At 53.5% G+C, this 16846-nt stretch overlaps 2 protein-coding genes across 3 annotated transcripts; both read right to left on the bottom strand.

The window, feature by feature from the left end:
• Positions 1-819: 819 nt before the first annotated feature.
• On the bottom strand, positions 820-5716 carry LRRC15 (leucine rich repeat containing 15). Of its 2 annotated transcripts, none has more exons than XM_034064405.1 (2): positions 5676-5716; positions 820-2956 (listed from the first exon to the last, which is right to left on the bottom strand). In XM_034064405.1, exon 2 carries the CDS (start codon positions 2949-2951, stop codon positions 1224-1226), a length of 1728 nt encoding a protein of 575 aa, XP_033920296.1. In that variant the 5' UTR covers positions 2952-2956; positions 5676-5716; the 3' UTR covers positions 820-1223. The 2 variants fall into 2 exon arrangements, with proteins under 2 accessions (XP_033920296.1, XP_030903127.2); XM_031047267.2 differs by lacking the exon at positions 5676-5716 and adding an exon at positions 4589-4641.
• A 6844-nt stretch (positions 5717-12560) lies between these two features.
• On the bottom strand, positions 12561-14609 carry GP5 (glycoprotein V platelet). Its single transcript, XM_005147004.2, has one exon. The coding sequence runs from the start codon at positions 14589-14591 to the stop codon at positions 12678-12680; it is 1914 nt and encodes a 637-aa protein (XP_005147061.1). The 5' UTR covers positions 14592-14609; the 3' UTR covers positions 12561-12677.
• Positions 14610-16846: the final 2237 nt, after the last annotated feature.

Below are 16846 nucleotides of genomic sequence, written 5' to 3'. Positions count from 1 at the left end.
CTGAGGATGGACAACTGCACTTTAATGGAGAGGTCACAGAGAAGCACCCAACAGCCCCACAGCAGTCCCGTGTCTCCCACTGCCATGCAGGTCCCAGCCCAGAGGAGCATCCCGTCATGTACACAAGTGTGGGGCTGCTTGTGATTGCACTGGCTCCTGGGGCACTCGTCCCATGGCAGCAACCCTCAGGCAGCCCAACACCACCACACCACACGCAGAGGTGAGCTGGAGCACTCCGTGGCCATGCTACAGCTGGAGCAGTCAGGGTCGGCGCTGGGTGCAGCTGCTGCAGGGGCATGGTGTGGCATCCACCTGGGAACTGCAGAGCAGCAGAGCTTGCTGACCCCCCGATGTGCACTGCCAGCAGCTCCACTGCCCGAGGGATGTGCAGGCAGCAGGGCTGGGCAGATACAGGGGGATACTCGCGGGAGGAAGAGGAAGGAGCACTGGCAGGCAAAGCAGGGCCAGGTTGTTCACTAGCTGGTGGAAGATGCACAGGGTATTGAGGCAGGGAGGACTAGGGATGGGGTGCAGCAGGAGCCTCGCCGGCACGCTCCCGCTGCCTTCGGGCATAAGGATGCAGCCCCTGCAGATACTTCACCCCCATCCTCCCACCCGGTAATTCCCCCGCACGCAGCAGGGGCCGGTGCCTCCGGCCGCCGCGGGGCACAGGAGGGGCAGCAGGAGGGGACAGGAGGCTGCGCGGGGCAGGGAAGGTGCTGTCTGCCTGCGGGCAGGGCGGCAGCGGGGAGCGGTGTGGGTGTGCCAGCCCGTCGGAGAGGGCACGGCAGCACCGGGTGTGCGGCTCCTGCAGAGGAGCGGGCAGCAGGCGGTGCAAGGACAGGCAGCACTAGAGGAGACAAAGCAACGTGAGGGACAAGGGAGTCCTGTTGTTTGAATTAAGCACCATCATGACCAGGCTGTGGCTCTCTGCTTGAGGGGTCCCCTCTCGGCATCCCAGTTGCTGGCCCCTGGGCAGTGGATGAGCACAGAGGCGGGAGGGGCTGGGAACAGGGCAGCCATGGGAGGTCACCCAGGTGGACACCCTACTGCAGAACAAGGGCAGGGCAAAGCAGAACAGGACAGGGGACATGCAGCACGCACAGTGATTGTGGCCCATCCCAATCAGCAAGGGCAGCTGATGCAGAGCCACTATCATGTCCCTTGGCCCCGTGGGGAGGGAATGCCCCACCAGTACCATTACCCCAGGGTCTGCTGGGTGCTCATGCTTCATTGGGCGCCTTCATCCTCATAAGCACAACGTGGCTCTTCTTCCTGCAGCCATAGACCACCAGCGCCACCAGAGCAGCAAGCAGGGCCGCACACACGAGCACGATGACAGCCACCACCACCCCACTCTGTGTGCTTGTCAGCCCCCACTGCCCCCTCTCCTCTTCCTCCTCCTTTTCCTCCTCCTCCTGTGGGGAGACTGGCAGCCCCATGGGGGGCTCCGTCCAGGCACCCTCTGGCAATGCCACCTCAGAGGGGCCAGCAGGGAATGGGGTGCTGGGACGGGGGGAGGTAGTGGAGGGCAGGGGGATGAGGAGCTGGTCCTGAGGCAGCTCAGTGATGGGGATGCCCCTCAGGGAAGGAGGCTGGGCACAGAGTGGGGGTGTCTCGCCCACCTTGTGGGGGTTGTCCTCCAGCCAGCCCCGCAGAGGCAGGATGCCCTCATCACAGCGCCAGGAGTTGTTGTGCAGCTTCACCTCTCGCAGGGCAGCCAGAGGGGAGAAGATGCCAGCGGGCAGGTACTCTAGGACGTTGGAGTGCAGCTGCAGGTGCCGCAGCCCTGGGGTGGTGCTGAAGAGGCCCCGCGGCAGCACCTGCAGCTGGTTGTGGTGCAGGGAGATGTTCTGCAGCTTGGGCATCCCCTCCAGTGCCTGGGCATCCAGGCGGCGCAGAGCGTTGGAGTGCAGGGACAGCTCCAGCAGCTCTCCCAAACCCTGGAAAGCACCCCGTGCCACGGAGCGCAGCCGGTTCTTGCTGAGTACCAGGAGCTGCAGCTGGGTGAGGTTGCCAAAGACAGCGGTGGGGAGGGTAGAAAGCTCATTATCGTAGAGCCACAGCTCCCGCAAGTTGGGCATGGGCCCGAAGGCACTGGGGGAGATGTCCCGCAGGCGGTTGACGTGCAGGGTGATCTTAGCAAGGGCACGCAAGGGCAAGAAGATGCTGCTTGGTAGGGTGGTGAGGAGGTTGTTGGACAGGTAGAGCTTCTGAAGGTTTCCATTGTGCACAAAGAGCTCCGGGGACAGTGTCTCCAGCTGGTTCTGGTGCAGCCCCAGCTCCTGCAGCTCAGGCAGCCCATCAAAGGTGCCCACTGGGATCTGCCGGAGCCTGTTCTCATAGAGCCGCAGCACCTGCAGCCGCGCCAGCCGCTCGAAGGCCCGGCGCGGCAGTTGGTCAATGTTGTTCCTGGCCAGGTTGAGCTTGGTAAGGCTGATGAGCTGGTCAAACACCCCCTCCTTCAGCTCCTGCAGGTTGTTCCCGTGCAGCTGCAGCTCCTTCAGGTTGCTTAGGTGGGAGAAGTGGGAAGGCTCGATCTGGAGGATCTGGTTGCTGGAGAGGAGTAGAGACTCCAGCTTGCCCAGGGGCTGGAAGACCTGCACAGGAAGCTCCTGCAGCTTGTTGCTGGACAGGCTGAGGTAGCGCAGGTCGGGCAGGTGCTGGAAGGCCCTGGGGCTGATGCGCGACAGGTTGTTCTTCTCAATGCGCAGTCCAATCAGTAGGGAGGCGTTGCCAAAGGATGCATCACCCAGCTCAGTGATGAGAGTGTTGATGATCTGCAGGGTCATGGCGTTCTCAGGGATGGGGCTGGGGACTGCAGTGATGCCAGCACCAGAGCACTCCACCTGGGCAGTGCGGATGCACTGGCACTGCTCTGGGCACTGGCCACTGGCCAGCTGGATGCTCAGCAGCAGCAGCAGCCACCGCTGCCAAAATCCCTGCTCCATTGGGCCTGCAGGAAAAACAAAGGAGAGGGGCTCAGCAATTTCCCAGCTCCTTGGGCCTCCACCAGGGAAGGGTGCTGTTTCCTCCGTGGGAAAAGTCACCAAGCCTGTGGCCATCCTGCCCCCAGCATGGCAGCAAGGCAGAAGAGGGTGGGCAAGAAAGGCTGGGGGCAGGTGCCTAGGCAGGAGTGCAGGGCAGGACAGAGCTGGGGGCTGCAGTGCCTGGCTGCCATACCACAGCTATTAGTGGCATCGCTGGCGTCTCCCTCGCTCAGCTCCTGCAGCGGCCAGGAGTGTGGTTTCCTGTTTTGTAGTGAGTGTGGTGAGTGGCTACCAGTGGTACTGGCCTGGCACCACCGAGCAGCCCAGACCTTCACCAGAGCTGGCCCACAGCACCTTCAGCAGGGTGGGTTCCGGGAATGCTGCATAGGGCCAGGAAGAAAGGCGCTCCCCAGCACACTCAAGCACTCTCCTTGCTCTAAGCTCCTGTTGTGGATCCAAAAGTAGCACTGGCACCCGCTGCCAGGGCATGTTTCAGCTCCAGTCCTGGAGGAGCCTGGGTCAGTGGGACCCTCTGCCAGCTGCCCAGCCCAGGCTGGGTAAACGGGTGGCCCTGTCTGCCCCTCATCTCCAGCAAAAGATCTCAGCCCTAGTCAGTTTTGGCTGTGAGAGTGGGTGTCTGGTGTGCAGGCTGGTCCCAGAAGTAGTGCCCAAAAAACCCTAAAGCCTAGGAAGAGTGAAGGCTTTGCAGTGAGGCACTCCATCATCCTATAAAAAGCATGGCCACTATGGACACCCTCTCATCCCTCCTCTGGCCTGGGAGCTTTCTCCCTCCCTAGATTAAAGCAGCAGCCTTGTGCCAGGCTGGCATGGAGCAGTCCCTGTTAACAGCTTCAAGTGGCACAAGGAATGGAGAAAACCTGTGTCCCCCCATCCCTGAGCACAGCTCAGCCAAACGGGCAAGTCCAGCAGCACAGGGGTCCAGGCGCGGTGCCCCAGCTGGCACAGCACCCTGGGGTGCTGGGGCACAGTCCCTGCCCTATGCTCTGGGCTCCTTCCAGGGAACACGCTTACTCTCTGGCAGGGAGGGAGGAACCCTTCACAAGCCAGCACAGTTTATGTTTCCCATATGGAAACAATCTGCATCCAAGAACAGCTTTGTTTATAGCAAGCCACTTATAAACTTCCCCAAACTCTCTGAACATCAAAGCCCAGCTCATGTCACTCCCTGGTAAGGCAGCTCAGAGAGCATCCACGCTGGAGCGTCCTTCAGAAAAAACAGCTGAAAACAATTTGTCTCCTCTTTTCTTCTAGGGACAAAAAGCAGCTTACAGACCAAGGGGTTGAATATTCCTTACCACTCAGCCCCTCAGCATCCCACTGCTCTTAACTTCAGCTCCCCATAATCTTACTTTGTCCCCCTTATTTTTGCCTATTGGTTATCATTTAAGATAGGTTGCCTATATAATTAATTCAGCTCCCACAATGTCATCTTGCTTTGTTGGAGAGCCCTTGCAAGACAAACATCTCCATCAAATCAAACAATGCTGAACATGCAGGTCCTACCACCCCTCGGACCTGTCCCAGGAGTCCCCTGGCCCAGGGCCACTCACAGGAGCAGTAGCGGAGAGGAGACTTACCCGAGTGTCCTGCAGCCGCGAGCGCCGAGTGAGCACAGCTCGGAGCTGACAAGAGAGCCAAGTGTGGTTCATGCTTCCCCTCCCAGTATATAACCCGTCCAAATCAATGAATCAGCACAGGGGCAGCAGCGGGGTTAGGGAAAGCGCTGGAGCAGAGCTGCTTCCAACTCCTGTTTCCTCAGCAAACAGACCAAGAGTCTCGAGGATGGAGTTTTGGGTTTCCCTCTCCTGAACCCCACTGCTCTTGCTTGAAGACAAGCAGATGGCCTTACAAACATGGGGGGCTCATGTCAGCCAGTGCCCAGATAGCTCAGCCCTGGGAGCCCCTCTTGGCCCCTGGTGGGATAGGGGTGGGTGCCCCCATCCATGGCAGCAGGAAGGACAAAGCTAGGTCCCATGGCACAATCCTGCCCTTCCTAGCACACATTCACGCTGCTCTGCCCCATGGCATCACCTTGACACATGCACAGTGCTTGCGTCCCCAACTATGGCTCCTGCCAGTATTGGGACCTCCAGCCACGCCCCAGCCAGACCCAACAGTGCAGGCAGCTCCCCCCAGCACACTGATCCTGCCCAGGGTTCACCATCCCAACCACAAATAGGCCAGGAACTCAAGCACCCCCCCCCCCGGGTTCTGACCTGCAGACACCTTGCCCAGCCCAGCCAGGGAGTGGTTACCAAACAGGGGTCAGTAGCACTTCTGGTGCCAGCCAGAGGCCAGGCTGCTCCAGAGAGCCCCTGGCAAGCCAGATCATTCCCGCTGACACCACCATGCCTGTGGGCACCCAGAGACCCCCTTAGCATCAATTGCAGGCAGCCTTCCAACCCCAAAGTGTTATGTGCTGCCATCTCCCAGGGGCTGCCATGGCTACAGCCCATGTGCTGCTCTTCATCCTCAGCAGCCCTGACAAATGGGTGACAGATCCCACCACTAAGGGGTGTTCAGGAAGCAGGGTACAAGCCCATCTCATCCTCTTGTTCAGGAGTACCTGCTGCCACCCATGTCCTGTCCCCTCCAGCCCACATGGGTGCACAGGGGTGCCTTGGGTCCCCACCACCTAGCCCACGTCACTACCCCGTCACCCACCTTTCCCGGGCAGCCCCTGTCCAGCAGCTGCCAGGAACGGATATTGGGGCGGAAGCAGCTAAGGAAAGCCAGTGTGAGTGAATGCTTTGGGCTTCCCGGAGGCAGAGCAGCCCCGTGCTAACCACGGGGTAGCTGGAATGTCCCTGACCATGTCTAATCCCGTCTCAGCCCACCCATGTTTCCGCCGGCTGCAGCAGCCCCTGCTCATGTCTCAGCCAGCGCTAATGAGCTGCTCATGATGGGAACAACATGGGGCTGCCGCAGAGGGGGCAGGATGCTGCCTCCATCCCCATGCAGCCCCATGTCCTGCCATGCTGCGAGGGGTGGGAGGGCACAGGGCAGTGGAGGGGATGAGGCGTCCTGTTCAAGAAGGGGATCAGACCAGGATGAACAGCAGACAAGAGATGGAGAGGGAAGTTTTCAGCCAGGCTCAGAGGAAGGCGACAGGGATCGTGGGAAGAGGGTAGGGAGGTGGGACCTCTGCTGGAGACAACCACTGCTGATGTAGTAGGTTGCATAGGGACCCTAGCTGCCATGGTACATGCCAGATGGTCATGGACCCCTTCCTGGATGGGGAGTCAGCACCAAGACTGGGGCTGCCCCCAGCCATGCTCCCTGCCTGCTCCGGGGGCAAAGCCCAGGCACTTGGGCACAGAGAAGGGGCATTTTGGAAACACCACCCACAAGTGCTTTAGCTCATGCTCTATTGACACAGCAGATTTTCCCAGCAATGCCGTTCCCAAAATAACCTTCCCGCTTCCTTGACAGAGGTGCAGCTGGAGGTCAGGCAGCGGGCTTGGGAGCTGCCCGCTCCCTGCAGCCCTGGCACAAGAGCAGAGCTCTCATGGCCTTATCACATCCTTATCACCGCCTCTGTCTGCCCACTGCCAGCGCTGCTGGGTTCCTGCTGGCTCTGACTCATCCCAGAACCACACAGCTTTTCAGCAAGGCAACACAGGAATTAAACCCCAGCACTTCCAAAAAAACATCACCCGAAGCCCAGTCCAATAGAGGAATGTTGGACTCAGCTTCTTCCAAGTAGCATGGCCTGAGAGGGACAGAAATGCGGTGGTGGGTACCCTCGAACACCCTGCCCCCAGGAAGGGGGGTGATCAGGCCATGGTTCCAATGTCCAACAGAGTGCCCAAAGCTTCAGAGGAGCCCTGCCAAAATCCCAGCTGCCTCTACCCAGGCCTCGAGAGCCTGGCTCCAGCTCCTGGCTGGCAAGGACAAGTCTGATTTCAAGACATCCCTAAAAATAAAGCAAGGCTGAGTAACAGCACAATCCCATGCACCGCACCCACAGCCGGGAGGGATCCGCTCCCAGAGGTGAGCACATAGGAGCTTGCCCCAGGCTATGCATAGGGGAGGGAAGCAGAAGGTATGAGAGCCTGGGACAGCCGCACAGACACGCTCTGCACATCTGGAGGGAAGAGGCAGCTCCCCCAGACAGCATGTGGATGTGATTGAGGGTGACATAAGTGTTCTGAGGGAGAGACTGCTCCACATAGCTGGGAGCTCACACGGTGCTGGATGAAGCAAAGCAAGCCTTGTGCTGCAGAAAGCCCCAGGGTCCAGCAGTGCTTTGGGAACCTTCCCCACCTCCAGCCACACCAGCCAGAGGAATGCTGAGCCCCCCAGGTGCCCTGTCTGAGCTCAGGACAACGTGGAGTCACTGCCATGTCCCTGCACCCCTAAGGGGATGGTGGATCCCAAGTGTGGGCATCTGTCAGACTCTGTGCCCCAGGGAGATTGGGCCAGCAGCAAAACCTGTGGTCAGGGCTGGGCTGGGGAGTGGCTCCTTCCCCCGAAGCCCCAGCCTTCCTCGCCTGCACAAACACAGTGTTCTGATGCGGCTCCTCTGTCCATGGAAGAGCAGGAGAGCCCCCAGAACTTCCTGCAGGTATTTCTCTGCGTGCAGCTGAGCCCACAGGAGCGCTGGAGATCCTGTGGCAAAACAGTTCTAGCCAGAGATAGCCCTTGTGCTTTGACATCATCCTGCCTGGGGCTCCTGGAGGCTGTCAGAGCCAGGAGCTGGCAACGCCTGGTTACGCTCTCCAAGTCACTTGTACTAACAGGACTGGGTTCTCAGCCCCTCTAGGGCTCCCGTCTGTCCTATGAACATTGCACAAGCCCTGGTGCTCCCCCTTGCCGAGCTCAGCCCCAAAATGCCACCACGGGAGGTTTTCAGGAGCCCCCGAACAACAGCATCACTCATTGTCGGGGAGGTCCGCCTCACTCCCACACGGCAGAGCAGCCCGGGGTCTGTCCGTGCTGGCGCAGCTCCGGCGCATCCCTGCAGCAAAGCCGGGCGGCTCTGGATCACCGGGGACTCGCGGCTGCTTGGAAAAACTCATGTAATCGCTAAAATTAGCAGGCTGTGGGCTGGGCCGGAGCCCGCAGCGCTCATCTGCCAGACAGCTGAGCACGCTCACCCAGGCCGCACTGCTCCCCGGCCCCTGCTCCCCCCTCCAGCTCCCGGCCGAACCGGCACCCCTGGAAGGACGGGGTGTCCCGAGGCCCGCAGCGCTGGACCCCCATTGCTTTGCGCTGCTGCAGAGCGCCCGCCCCGCCATGAAGAACCCCCTCGGTGGCCCCTGGTGCTCAGAGCGAGCGGCTGGCCCAGGGCACCCGGCCAGGCTCTGCTCTGCTGCAGGGAGGAGCAGGGTGTTGGCTGGGCCGGGGTCCAGGGAGGGGGGCCCTTCAGCGCTCGGCAGCACTTCCTGGCCGGGCCGTGCAGCAGGACACGGGCTCGGGCGCAGGGGACCGGGGGAGGGAAGTAGCATTAGTCAGACCCTCAGGGACCAGCTAGGGCCCACAGCACCCATAGAGAGGCAGCAGCAGCAGCTCCTTCCCCACCACATGCCCATCCTAACCCTTTGAGGAGCCCAAACCTGAGGGCTCCTCCAAAGGGACAGGGCCAAGCCTTTACATCATTTTCAGCACCCTGTTTGAGGAACACAGGCACAGGGGCCTCACTGCTCACAGCTACACAATGCCCCATCTCCATCTGCCCCACGGGATGGGGACATGGCCTGCCTTTCCTGAGGAAGTAAGTGCATGGGCAAGGTAAGAGCTTTTTGGAAGGAGGAGCAGTCCTGGACCCTCCAGGATGGGCAGGAAGGATAGCCTATATCCAAGCACCAGCACAAGACCCACCACAACTCTCCTAGAACTCAAGTAAAATGATATTTAGGTTCTCCAGCAGCAGTGGAGCTTGCTTGGCCAGCAGAACCGTGTCCTCCAGGCTCGGCCCTGGCCCGAGCGATAGCAGGAGCACGCCGGGCTTGGCGCAGGCTCAGGGCAGCACTAGGCTGGAAAGAATGCAGGGCCTGTGGCCAAGTCCGCCTGGAGAGATAATCCGAAGCGGAAAGAGCTTGTCAGATGAGTGCTGTGAGAGGGAGGAAGGACCCGCTGGAGCAGGAGGTGATGGTGGGGGGGCTGTCCCTGCTCATGCAGTGCTGTGTGTTTGCTGGATCAGCTTCACACAGTTCTTCACCTCTGTAAAGCCATCCCTGACAGCCAGGAGGGCCCCAGGGACCCACTCCTAACACCCCAAGGGAGAAGAGGCTCCATGGCTCCCAAGTGCCCAGGAAAAGCAGGCAGAGGAGTGCACAGCAGTGCAGGGAGCCCACTGCCAGCCAGCGCTGGCTCCCTGTCCTGGCCTGTTTTCATCCAGAGGGACACAGAAGCACAGCTGGAAGCCTGGCAACTCCCAGAGAAACACAACAGTCCTGAAGCAGTGATTGCACAAGAGGGGCTGGGCCTGGTAGCAGCACATCTCGGGGTACTGCTGGAGCAGGGGCAGCAACAGCCCCATACCCTGCAATTCACCATGGACCAAGCAACAGCTAAGAAGGGCTTAGCCACCCATAGACACCCAGGAGGAAAGGGGATGTGAACCCAGACTTTGGCTAGGAAAATGGGGCAGAACAACTCCATATCTCCAATCTCTGTCTGGAGCAGGGGCAAAGCAGGAGCTTCAGGCCTCCTGATCACTGTGAGAACCTATAAACACTCACAAGCCCAGCCTTGTCCCATGGGTACATGCCGTTGGCTGCATCTCTTCCCAGCTATTCTGTCATCCCTCAGAAATGCTGTGCTGTGATACTGTGGCTGCTGCATCAGCATCCGCAGGCGAGATGTGCTGGTTGGAAGCTTGGATGAGACATGATCAATCTCCATAGCATCAGGCAGAGACACAGCAGGGACACAAGCACTTGACATGGGTGCTGATGGCCTTGAAGGGCCATGCAGCAGCTGGGAAACAGGCAGAAAGTTGCTGGCACTTACAGCAGTGGTTAATTCCCTCCTTGCCATGCTGCTCTTCAGGGACACTGTACATTCAAGTCCCAGCAAGCAAAGGAGAATGGCACCTGCAGTGACATCAGGCTGGAAACATGGAGCATACTCCCGTGGTCTGACATGGGGGATCAGAGCTCCCACTGCTCAGGGATTTCCTAAAGCAGGAACAACTTCCACAGAAACGAGTGTTTGAGGCAACTGAGCAAGTTATGAAGACCCTTGGCTTGGCTGCATTAGTGACGTACCCCAAGTGCTACTGACTAGGATGTGGCCCCAGAGGCAGCTCCTGGACTCATGTTAATCGTGACTCTTCATCCCATGCAGAAGCCAAGAGTGTGCAGCCAATCCCCTCAGCCACTGAGTGCAGATGTGCTTTGCACCCACCCCTTCTCCAACAGCAGGGACGCCCTGGACCAGGGATTACATAGCTCCAATCTTTTCCAGCCCCCTGTCCCTCCAAGCCCAGCACAGTGGTGAAGGTTGGTCAGTAGATCTTGGAGGTGTGGGCTGCAGGGACTGGGAAAAACCTTGCCAATACACTGGTGATGGCAAGCCATTGGAGCCTTGAGACAGCTGCAAGGCAATGCTGCCCAGGGAGGGGCTGCACTTTTCCCAAGGGGCCCCCATGTTGCCTCCCTGCCCACCACAGCCACTGTCACGCTGACCTGGAAGACACTTTTTTCCAGGCAAATCAGAGATGGGATATAAACAAGCATATCCTTGGATTTCCCAGGCCAAGGAGTTGTGCAGGAAGGGGTGAGCTGTGCTGGACAAGAAGCAGTGAATCAGAGGCAGTTCAGAACATGACACCTCAGAGGAAGAGTTAAGTAAGAGACCCCTTAGTGCTCCAGCCTTTTGTTGTCTGCTGACTTCACTTCCTCGTCTGGCTCAAGCATGGGGAAAGCCCGATGACAGCATGCAGAGACAAATCATCCTCCTCTGAGCACTTGACTGCATGCAGACATGTGCCAGAGCCACCACGCGCCAGAGCTCAGCGACTGCGCAACAGGAGTCAAAGGAGCAGCGCAGAGACCCAGCTGGCCCCGCTGCGGAGCTGGAGTGGCCAAAGGAGAGTTTAGGAGGATGGCAGCTGTTGCTATCCCACTGCTCTTCCAGGGGCTGTACACCAGGGGGTCATACACCCCTATGACATCCAAAGTGATGCCTTTCTTAGAAATCAGACTGCATCCAAGGGCCCACAGCCACCAGCACATTTCTTTAGCATCTCACCGAGGCAAACAGTGACCAGCACGGTCTGCACAACAACTTCCTCAGTAGCTCAGATTATACTTATCTTCTGCCTGCTGCGAGCAGATGCTTGCGTGGCACCAGCACAACAGCACTGGAGCAGGCACAACACTAGGTGGTCATTACAGTTGGCCAACCAAGAGCCTGTATTTGTAACAACTGCCTCCTTTGGGCCACTAGCATGCAACCACCCAGAAAGCTGCGTGTTGGGTTTGTGCTCTCTCTTAAACACATTGCAGTAAGTATTATGGAGGTTGTGTTTATGAATCCAGTTCCAGATTATTTTGCCCCAGCTGTAGTGACTTGTATTTCTCTTTCCTTAGAGACAGCTTCTGTTTAGCCAGGCTTGCTAAATTTTATTAAACCTCAACACCAGTACAGTTACTTACCACCACAGAAGCATACTGTCTCCTTTCACAGCCTAGAAGAGGAATTCAAGTCCAGTAGCAGAGCACTCTGAAACAAAGCAGCCTGTAGAACAATGCACAGCCTAGAGGAGCACACAACAGGGAACAAGCCACAGACCTGCAGCAAATGCAGGCTCCCTTCACCTCAGGCTTGTAATGTGCCATTTCAAGGCCATCCAGGAAAGACCTCAATAGTCAGAAAGTCAGTAAAGCTACAAAAGGACTCCTGGAGTATAGTGTCTCCTGCCCAAAGAGCCACAGATCCACTTCCAGAGGCTTTTAAGTACAACATCAGAGTTTTTAAGAAAAAGCTAAGTCACTTTACAAAGTTTATAAATGAACAAAACACATCAAGTTTCTATTTCCTAGCCTAGCACCTTACTTACTTTCCTCTGGTTAAGCTAGAGGAAAGCACTATTAGCTTTAAATGGTACCCCTTACTACTGCCATGTCCTGGAAAGGGTTTGAGGACATAAAGCAAAAACTAAGACACTTGCACTATACCATTCAGCCCCCACCCGTATTTTTAGAAGGTATTTTCCAGCATCTCTTCCCCGAAATACCCTTTGCTTTCACAATAAACAGACAAAACATTGCAGGTAGTATAAGGAACATTTTGGAGTATTACAGATAACCTTTAAAGCATGGTTAAAGCCATGTTCCTATGTGGACTTCCCTACATTGATGCCATGTCCATGAGAGCAACGTGAGCACAACAGCAGGCAACAGGGCCTGGCAGGGACAGGGTTGCAGTCCAATGCAGGTAACTCGTAATACACACATAGAGGTGACCACAGATCTTCTTTCACTCTCCCTCTGGGTTCACACACCAAGTGTTGTAGCAATATATGGTGTTTACAACCACTTTTAGCAAATATTAAGGTACATAAAAGCACATTTTCATTATGCTGTAAAACCAAGCTCTTTTTGGTTCTTTGCACGAAGATTTGCAATCCATACCTGAATCAAGTGTCAACTGCCCAAATGCTCAAAATGCATCCAAAACAATGCTTCTAATCCTCTCTTCAGCTGGTATTCTCTATCATCTTCTCAAAAATTTTACCAGAACTACAGGCTGAGTAGCAGTATTTCTGGAGTGCAAGAGTTGCCTGGTTTTACCCATCACATACAGACTGAGCACAATGGTTACAGTCTGGAGTGTTAAAATCAAATTGTAAAGGCACGAGAACAACTGACAATATGCAACTCTGGCATTAAAATAGGGTTTAGCACTTCTGTGGGCTGGTATCTCATCCAACCAGGCAAGAGTAGTTAAATCTGTTCCTCTGACACTGTTGGTTTGTACAATGACACTGGGTGAAGTTTGGATTGGCACTTCTGACAAATGAAACCTAGGCTGTCCAACATCTTCAAGACGTGAGGAGGTAAAACCCAGGGTTGCAAGAGGAATTGATGTGGGTGTGCTGGTATCCATGTCAGGCACTGCAGTCTCCCAAGATGTTAAGTGCTCCGTCACAAGAGAAGTCAATGTCTGGGAGTAAGCTGAGCTGAACGTCTGGTATGTAATGGCTGTGGCTGGCGGGCAGTTCAGGTGCTCATCTGTTAGAGCCACAAGAGAAATATTCTGTAGTGCCAGCGGGCTCTGACACATTAGAGATGGCACGTTTTTAACTATCTCCATGCTCTTGAGGAGCCACTCTCTGAAACCAAGAATTTGGCAATCGCATCTCCAAGGGTTGTTGTCAAGAAAGACTTCCTGCAGCTCAGGTAAAGCAGTAAAGAAGTCTCCAGGAAGACATTGCAGCTTAGTGCTATTCAGGTAAACTTTCTGAAGGTGCTTGAGATTATGAAAGAGGTTTCTAGGAAGAACCTCCAGCCTCTTATCAAAAAGAGAAATGTTCTGCAGTTTCTGAAGGCTCAGGAAGATGCCCTCTGGCAAACTGGAAATATTATTTGTATGCAGAGAAAGGCCCCGCAGTTCATTTAGACCACTGAATACATTCTTAGGAAGAAAACTAAGCTCTGGATTAAAACTCAGCACAAGAAGCTCTAAATTTGTCAAGTTACTGAACACAAAATCTGGTATTGTTGAGAGCTTTGTGTGATACAGCCACAGGCCACCAAGATGCCTCATTTCTCCAAACAATACTTCTGGAAGAGACTTCAGTGGGTTCCTGTACAAGGTCAATTTAGACAGGTCATGCAAATGTAGAAAGAGCCCAGAGGGCAAAACCTCAAGTTTGTTCCTGGAAAGCGTTAGGCTTTTCAGTTTATTAAGACAACAAAATGCATCAGGGGCAATGGACTGGATGTTATTGGAATGCAGGAAGAGCTCCATCAGCTCCTTCAGGCTATCAAACATACCAGACTCTATTGAAGACAGCCTGTTAAAGTACAGCATCAGCTTCTCGAGCCTGGTTAATGCACTAAATATATTTCTAGGCAGTGCTGCCAAATAATTTCTTGACAAGTTCAGTACTTTGAGTTTGGCAAGTTTCTTCAGCACACCACTGGGAAGTGCTGTTAGTTGGTTTTTGTTCAAGTAAAGCTCCTCCAAACTAGCTAGTTTGTCAAACAGGTTTTCTTCGATGGATTTCAACCTGTTATTTTCAATGATCAGTTGCTGAAGCTGTGCCATGTCATCAAAAACTTCTGCAGGAAGTTCGACCAGCTTATTCTCTAGCAGTTTGAGGGCTTTTAGCCTTCTCAGGCCTTTAAAAGCCACTGGTGAAATCAGAGAGATGTTGTTTGAAGACAAGATGAGATGCTGCAGTTCCACCATCCTAGAAAAAACATTCTTCAAGTATGCTACATTAGTGCCCGTTATGTGAATTTCTGTCATATTGCAAGGCAGATTTAAGGATTCCAGGTCTTTGATGTGGGGACCAGAGCAATGAATTGCATTTTTTGAAGAGCAGTTGCACTTCTGAGGACAAAGAGATGCATCCAACTGTAAGAAAAGCTTGATCATCACTGACAAGTAGAACACCAACATCTTTGTTGAAGTGCCAGAAACATTAGCTGTTACAAGAGACAAGAGAGAGTCAGGATTTGATCACAGATAGTAACTTAGCAGCACTTGTATGAATATATCATAAAACCTGCAAATGTGTGCAAAATTTCTCTTGGCGTGAAAGTAAACTTCAAAATCTCTATTACTGTTGACTGCCAATATTTCTAAGGTGGTCAGCTTACACTGAGAAGTACACATAAAACTCTTTTGTAAATCAAGAATTCCTTGTTTATATTTGTACTAGTCAAGTATAAAAAATCATATGAAAATCATGATGAAACCCTAAGTAGTCATAAGGCATGTGTTTATTTGAACAGAAAAGCAACTTTGTTACACACAGAAAGTATTTTTAAAAAAAAGCAAAAGGTCCTGTACCCACTGTTTTTTTATTGTAGGTTACCCAAGGTTTAAAAATAAAGTTTAGCCTGCAAAAACAGACAACGGAGGTAAAAGGGTGTCCTATATTTTAAGCAGCCTATATTAAAAGCAAAGCAGCACAAAGTTCTGTTAAAGCATTTCCCAGTATTTGCAAATACTCACTTCTTGGAACAGCTCAACACCACAGAAAAAGCAACAGGTTATTTTTGACATAGTCTGAAACGACACACAAGAACTCATAGAGCACAGGACAGGAGTGAGCCTCTAATAACTAACGAGTCTCATTTCAACAGCTTAACATAGTGCTAAGTTATCAGTGGTAGTAAAAATATAATGAAATGAGAGGAAAGAAGTGCCATGAAGTTAGCTGGAAAGCTGTAGCAATAAAGATAAATCAGCACAAAACACCATGGAGCTGGGAAGTTGTATAGATTTCCAACCAAAAAAAGGAACAGGAAAGCAATCCTGGCTATAATGCTAATATTTAAAAGAGCATGTCAAACAGAAATCCACAGTTTAGAAATACTTTCTTAGTGAAATCAACAAGTCTAAGTGTACCAGAAATCTGGAAGTCAAGCACCTGGCTGATGAGTAGGAGAAGCAACAGCTGGGACTGCAGGAATAGCTGCGCAAGTTCTAGAGACACAGCTGGCACAGCCGATGCCGTGTCAGTCTTCAGCATTGAGAATACTAGGGAAGAGGAGGGCTCCATCCCAACATACCCTTTTTCCAAGGGAAAGGGTGAAGCTCTCCCCCAACAACATCAACAGACACAGGTACAAACCCTACCACTGAGATAGCAGAGCTTCTTACATGCCTAACTGCTGACAAGAACCATGGATCAAAACCAGCTGCTGCATAAAAAAAAGAAAAAGCAAAAGAGAGTAGCTTAAACATAATAAATAATAATAAAAAAATCTTGGTTAGGTTCAGAGTACTGCAGATTGGTAAAATCTGCCTCCCTTCCTTCGGAAGGTAAGAACATGGCACCTAGTGGTATCAACTACACAGTATCAACATGGTGTCACAAAGCAAGCTCTTAACTGGGCTTTCTGGAACTTTTTTGAATGAGACTGTAAGTCACCAAAACCAGGCTGTAAGATTTCACACTTCTAAAGGACTTTTCCATGTCAAACAGAGTATCCTGTCTTCCTAGTAGTACCTCCGACCCCCAGACCGACCATCTCTCATGAACCTTCACCTCAAAACTCAAGAACCAGCCTGTCCCTGAACCCACTTATCCCCACCTTGGCATGCTGATGAGCACATCCCTGTCCACATGGGCACCTCAGCCCACAGCATGATGAGCAGGCAGCTGGTGAACTGCTTCCTGGTGGTGCATGGGCACAACCCTCCACATGCAGCAGAAACACACCAAGAAATTTACTTTTCAAACTCTAACTGGCATCTCAGCCTTCCCCAGCTCAACCCAAGACCACAGCAGAATTCCAGGATTCAGTGAGATAGAGAAATTAAAATCTAGAGAACAAGAAGGGTAAAAAAGCCCGAACAAATTTGTTATGTTAGAGACTGTAAATGCAGGTGGCTCAGAAGGCATGACTGCAGGCCACAGTCTGTAGAATAAGAAACAGGCTTACGCTAGACTAGACTGGGGATGTCCATTTCCTTGGTCTTATAACAAAAGAATGTATGCAACGAGACAATGTTAGACACTTAGAAGTGCTTGAAGACATTTTCACAAACAAAATGGTAGAAATTCTTGCAAGAGAGTAAGACCACACGCATACAACTGGCACAGGATCTGGATAATCCTATGGATCTCAAGCAAATGGTATTTTTAAAAGAAATAAACTTCTATAATGGAAGTCACAGTAAGATCCATATAATAATCATAATTA

The sequence above is a fragment of the Melopsittacus undulatus genome, chromosome 6 (genome assembly GCF_012275295.1).
Source record: "Melopsittacus undulatus isolate bMelUnd1 chromosome 6, bMelUnd1.mat.Z, whole genome shotgun sequence".
NCBI classification, from domain to species: Eukaryota; Metazoa; Chordata; class Aves; order Psittaciformes; family Psittaculidae; genus Melopsittacus; species Melopsittacus undulatus.
The sequence above is the reverse complement of the archived record's forward strand: the minus strand, read 5'-3'. Positions and strand labels throughout refer to the sequence as shown.

What these genes read in the sequence shown, in the direction of transcription:
- LRRC15 (XM_034064405.1), bottom strand. Translation starts at nt 2,951, where the DNA reads ATGGAGCAGGGATTTTGGCAGCGGTGGCTGCTGCTGCTGCTGAGCATC.
- GP5 (XM_005147004.2), bottom strand. Translation starts at nt 14,591, where the DNA reads ATGTTGGTGTTCTACTTGTCAGTGATGATCAAGCTTTTCTTACAGTTG.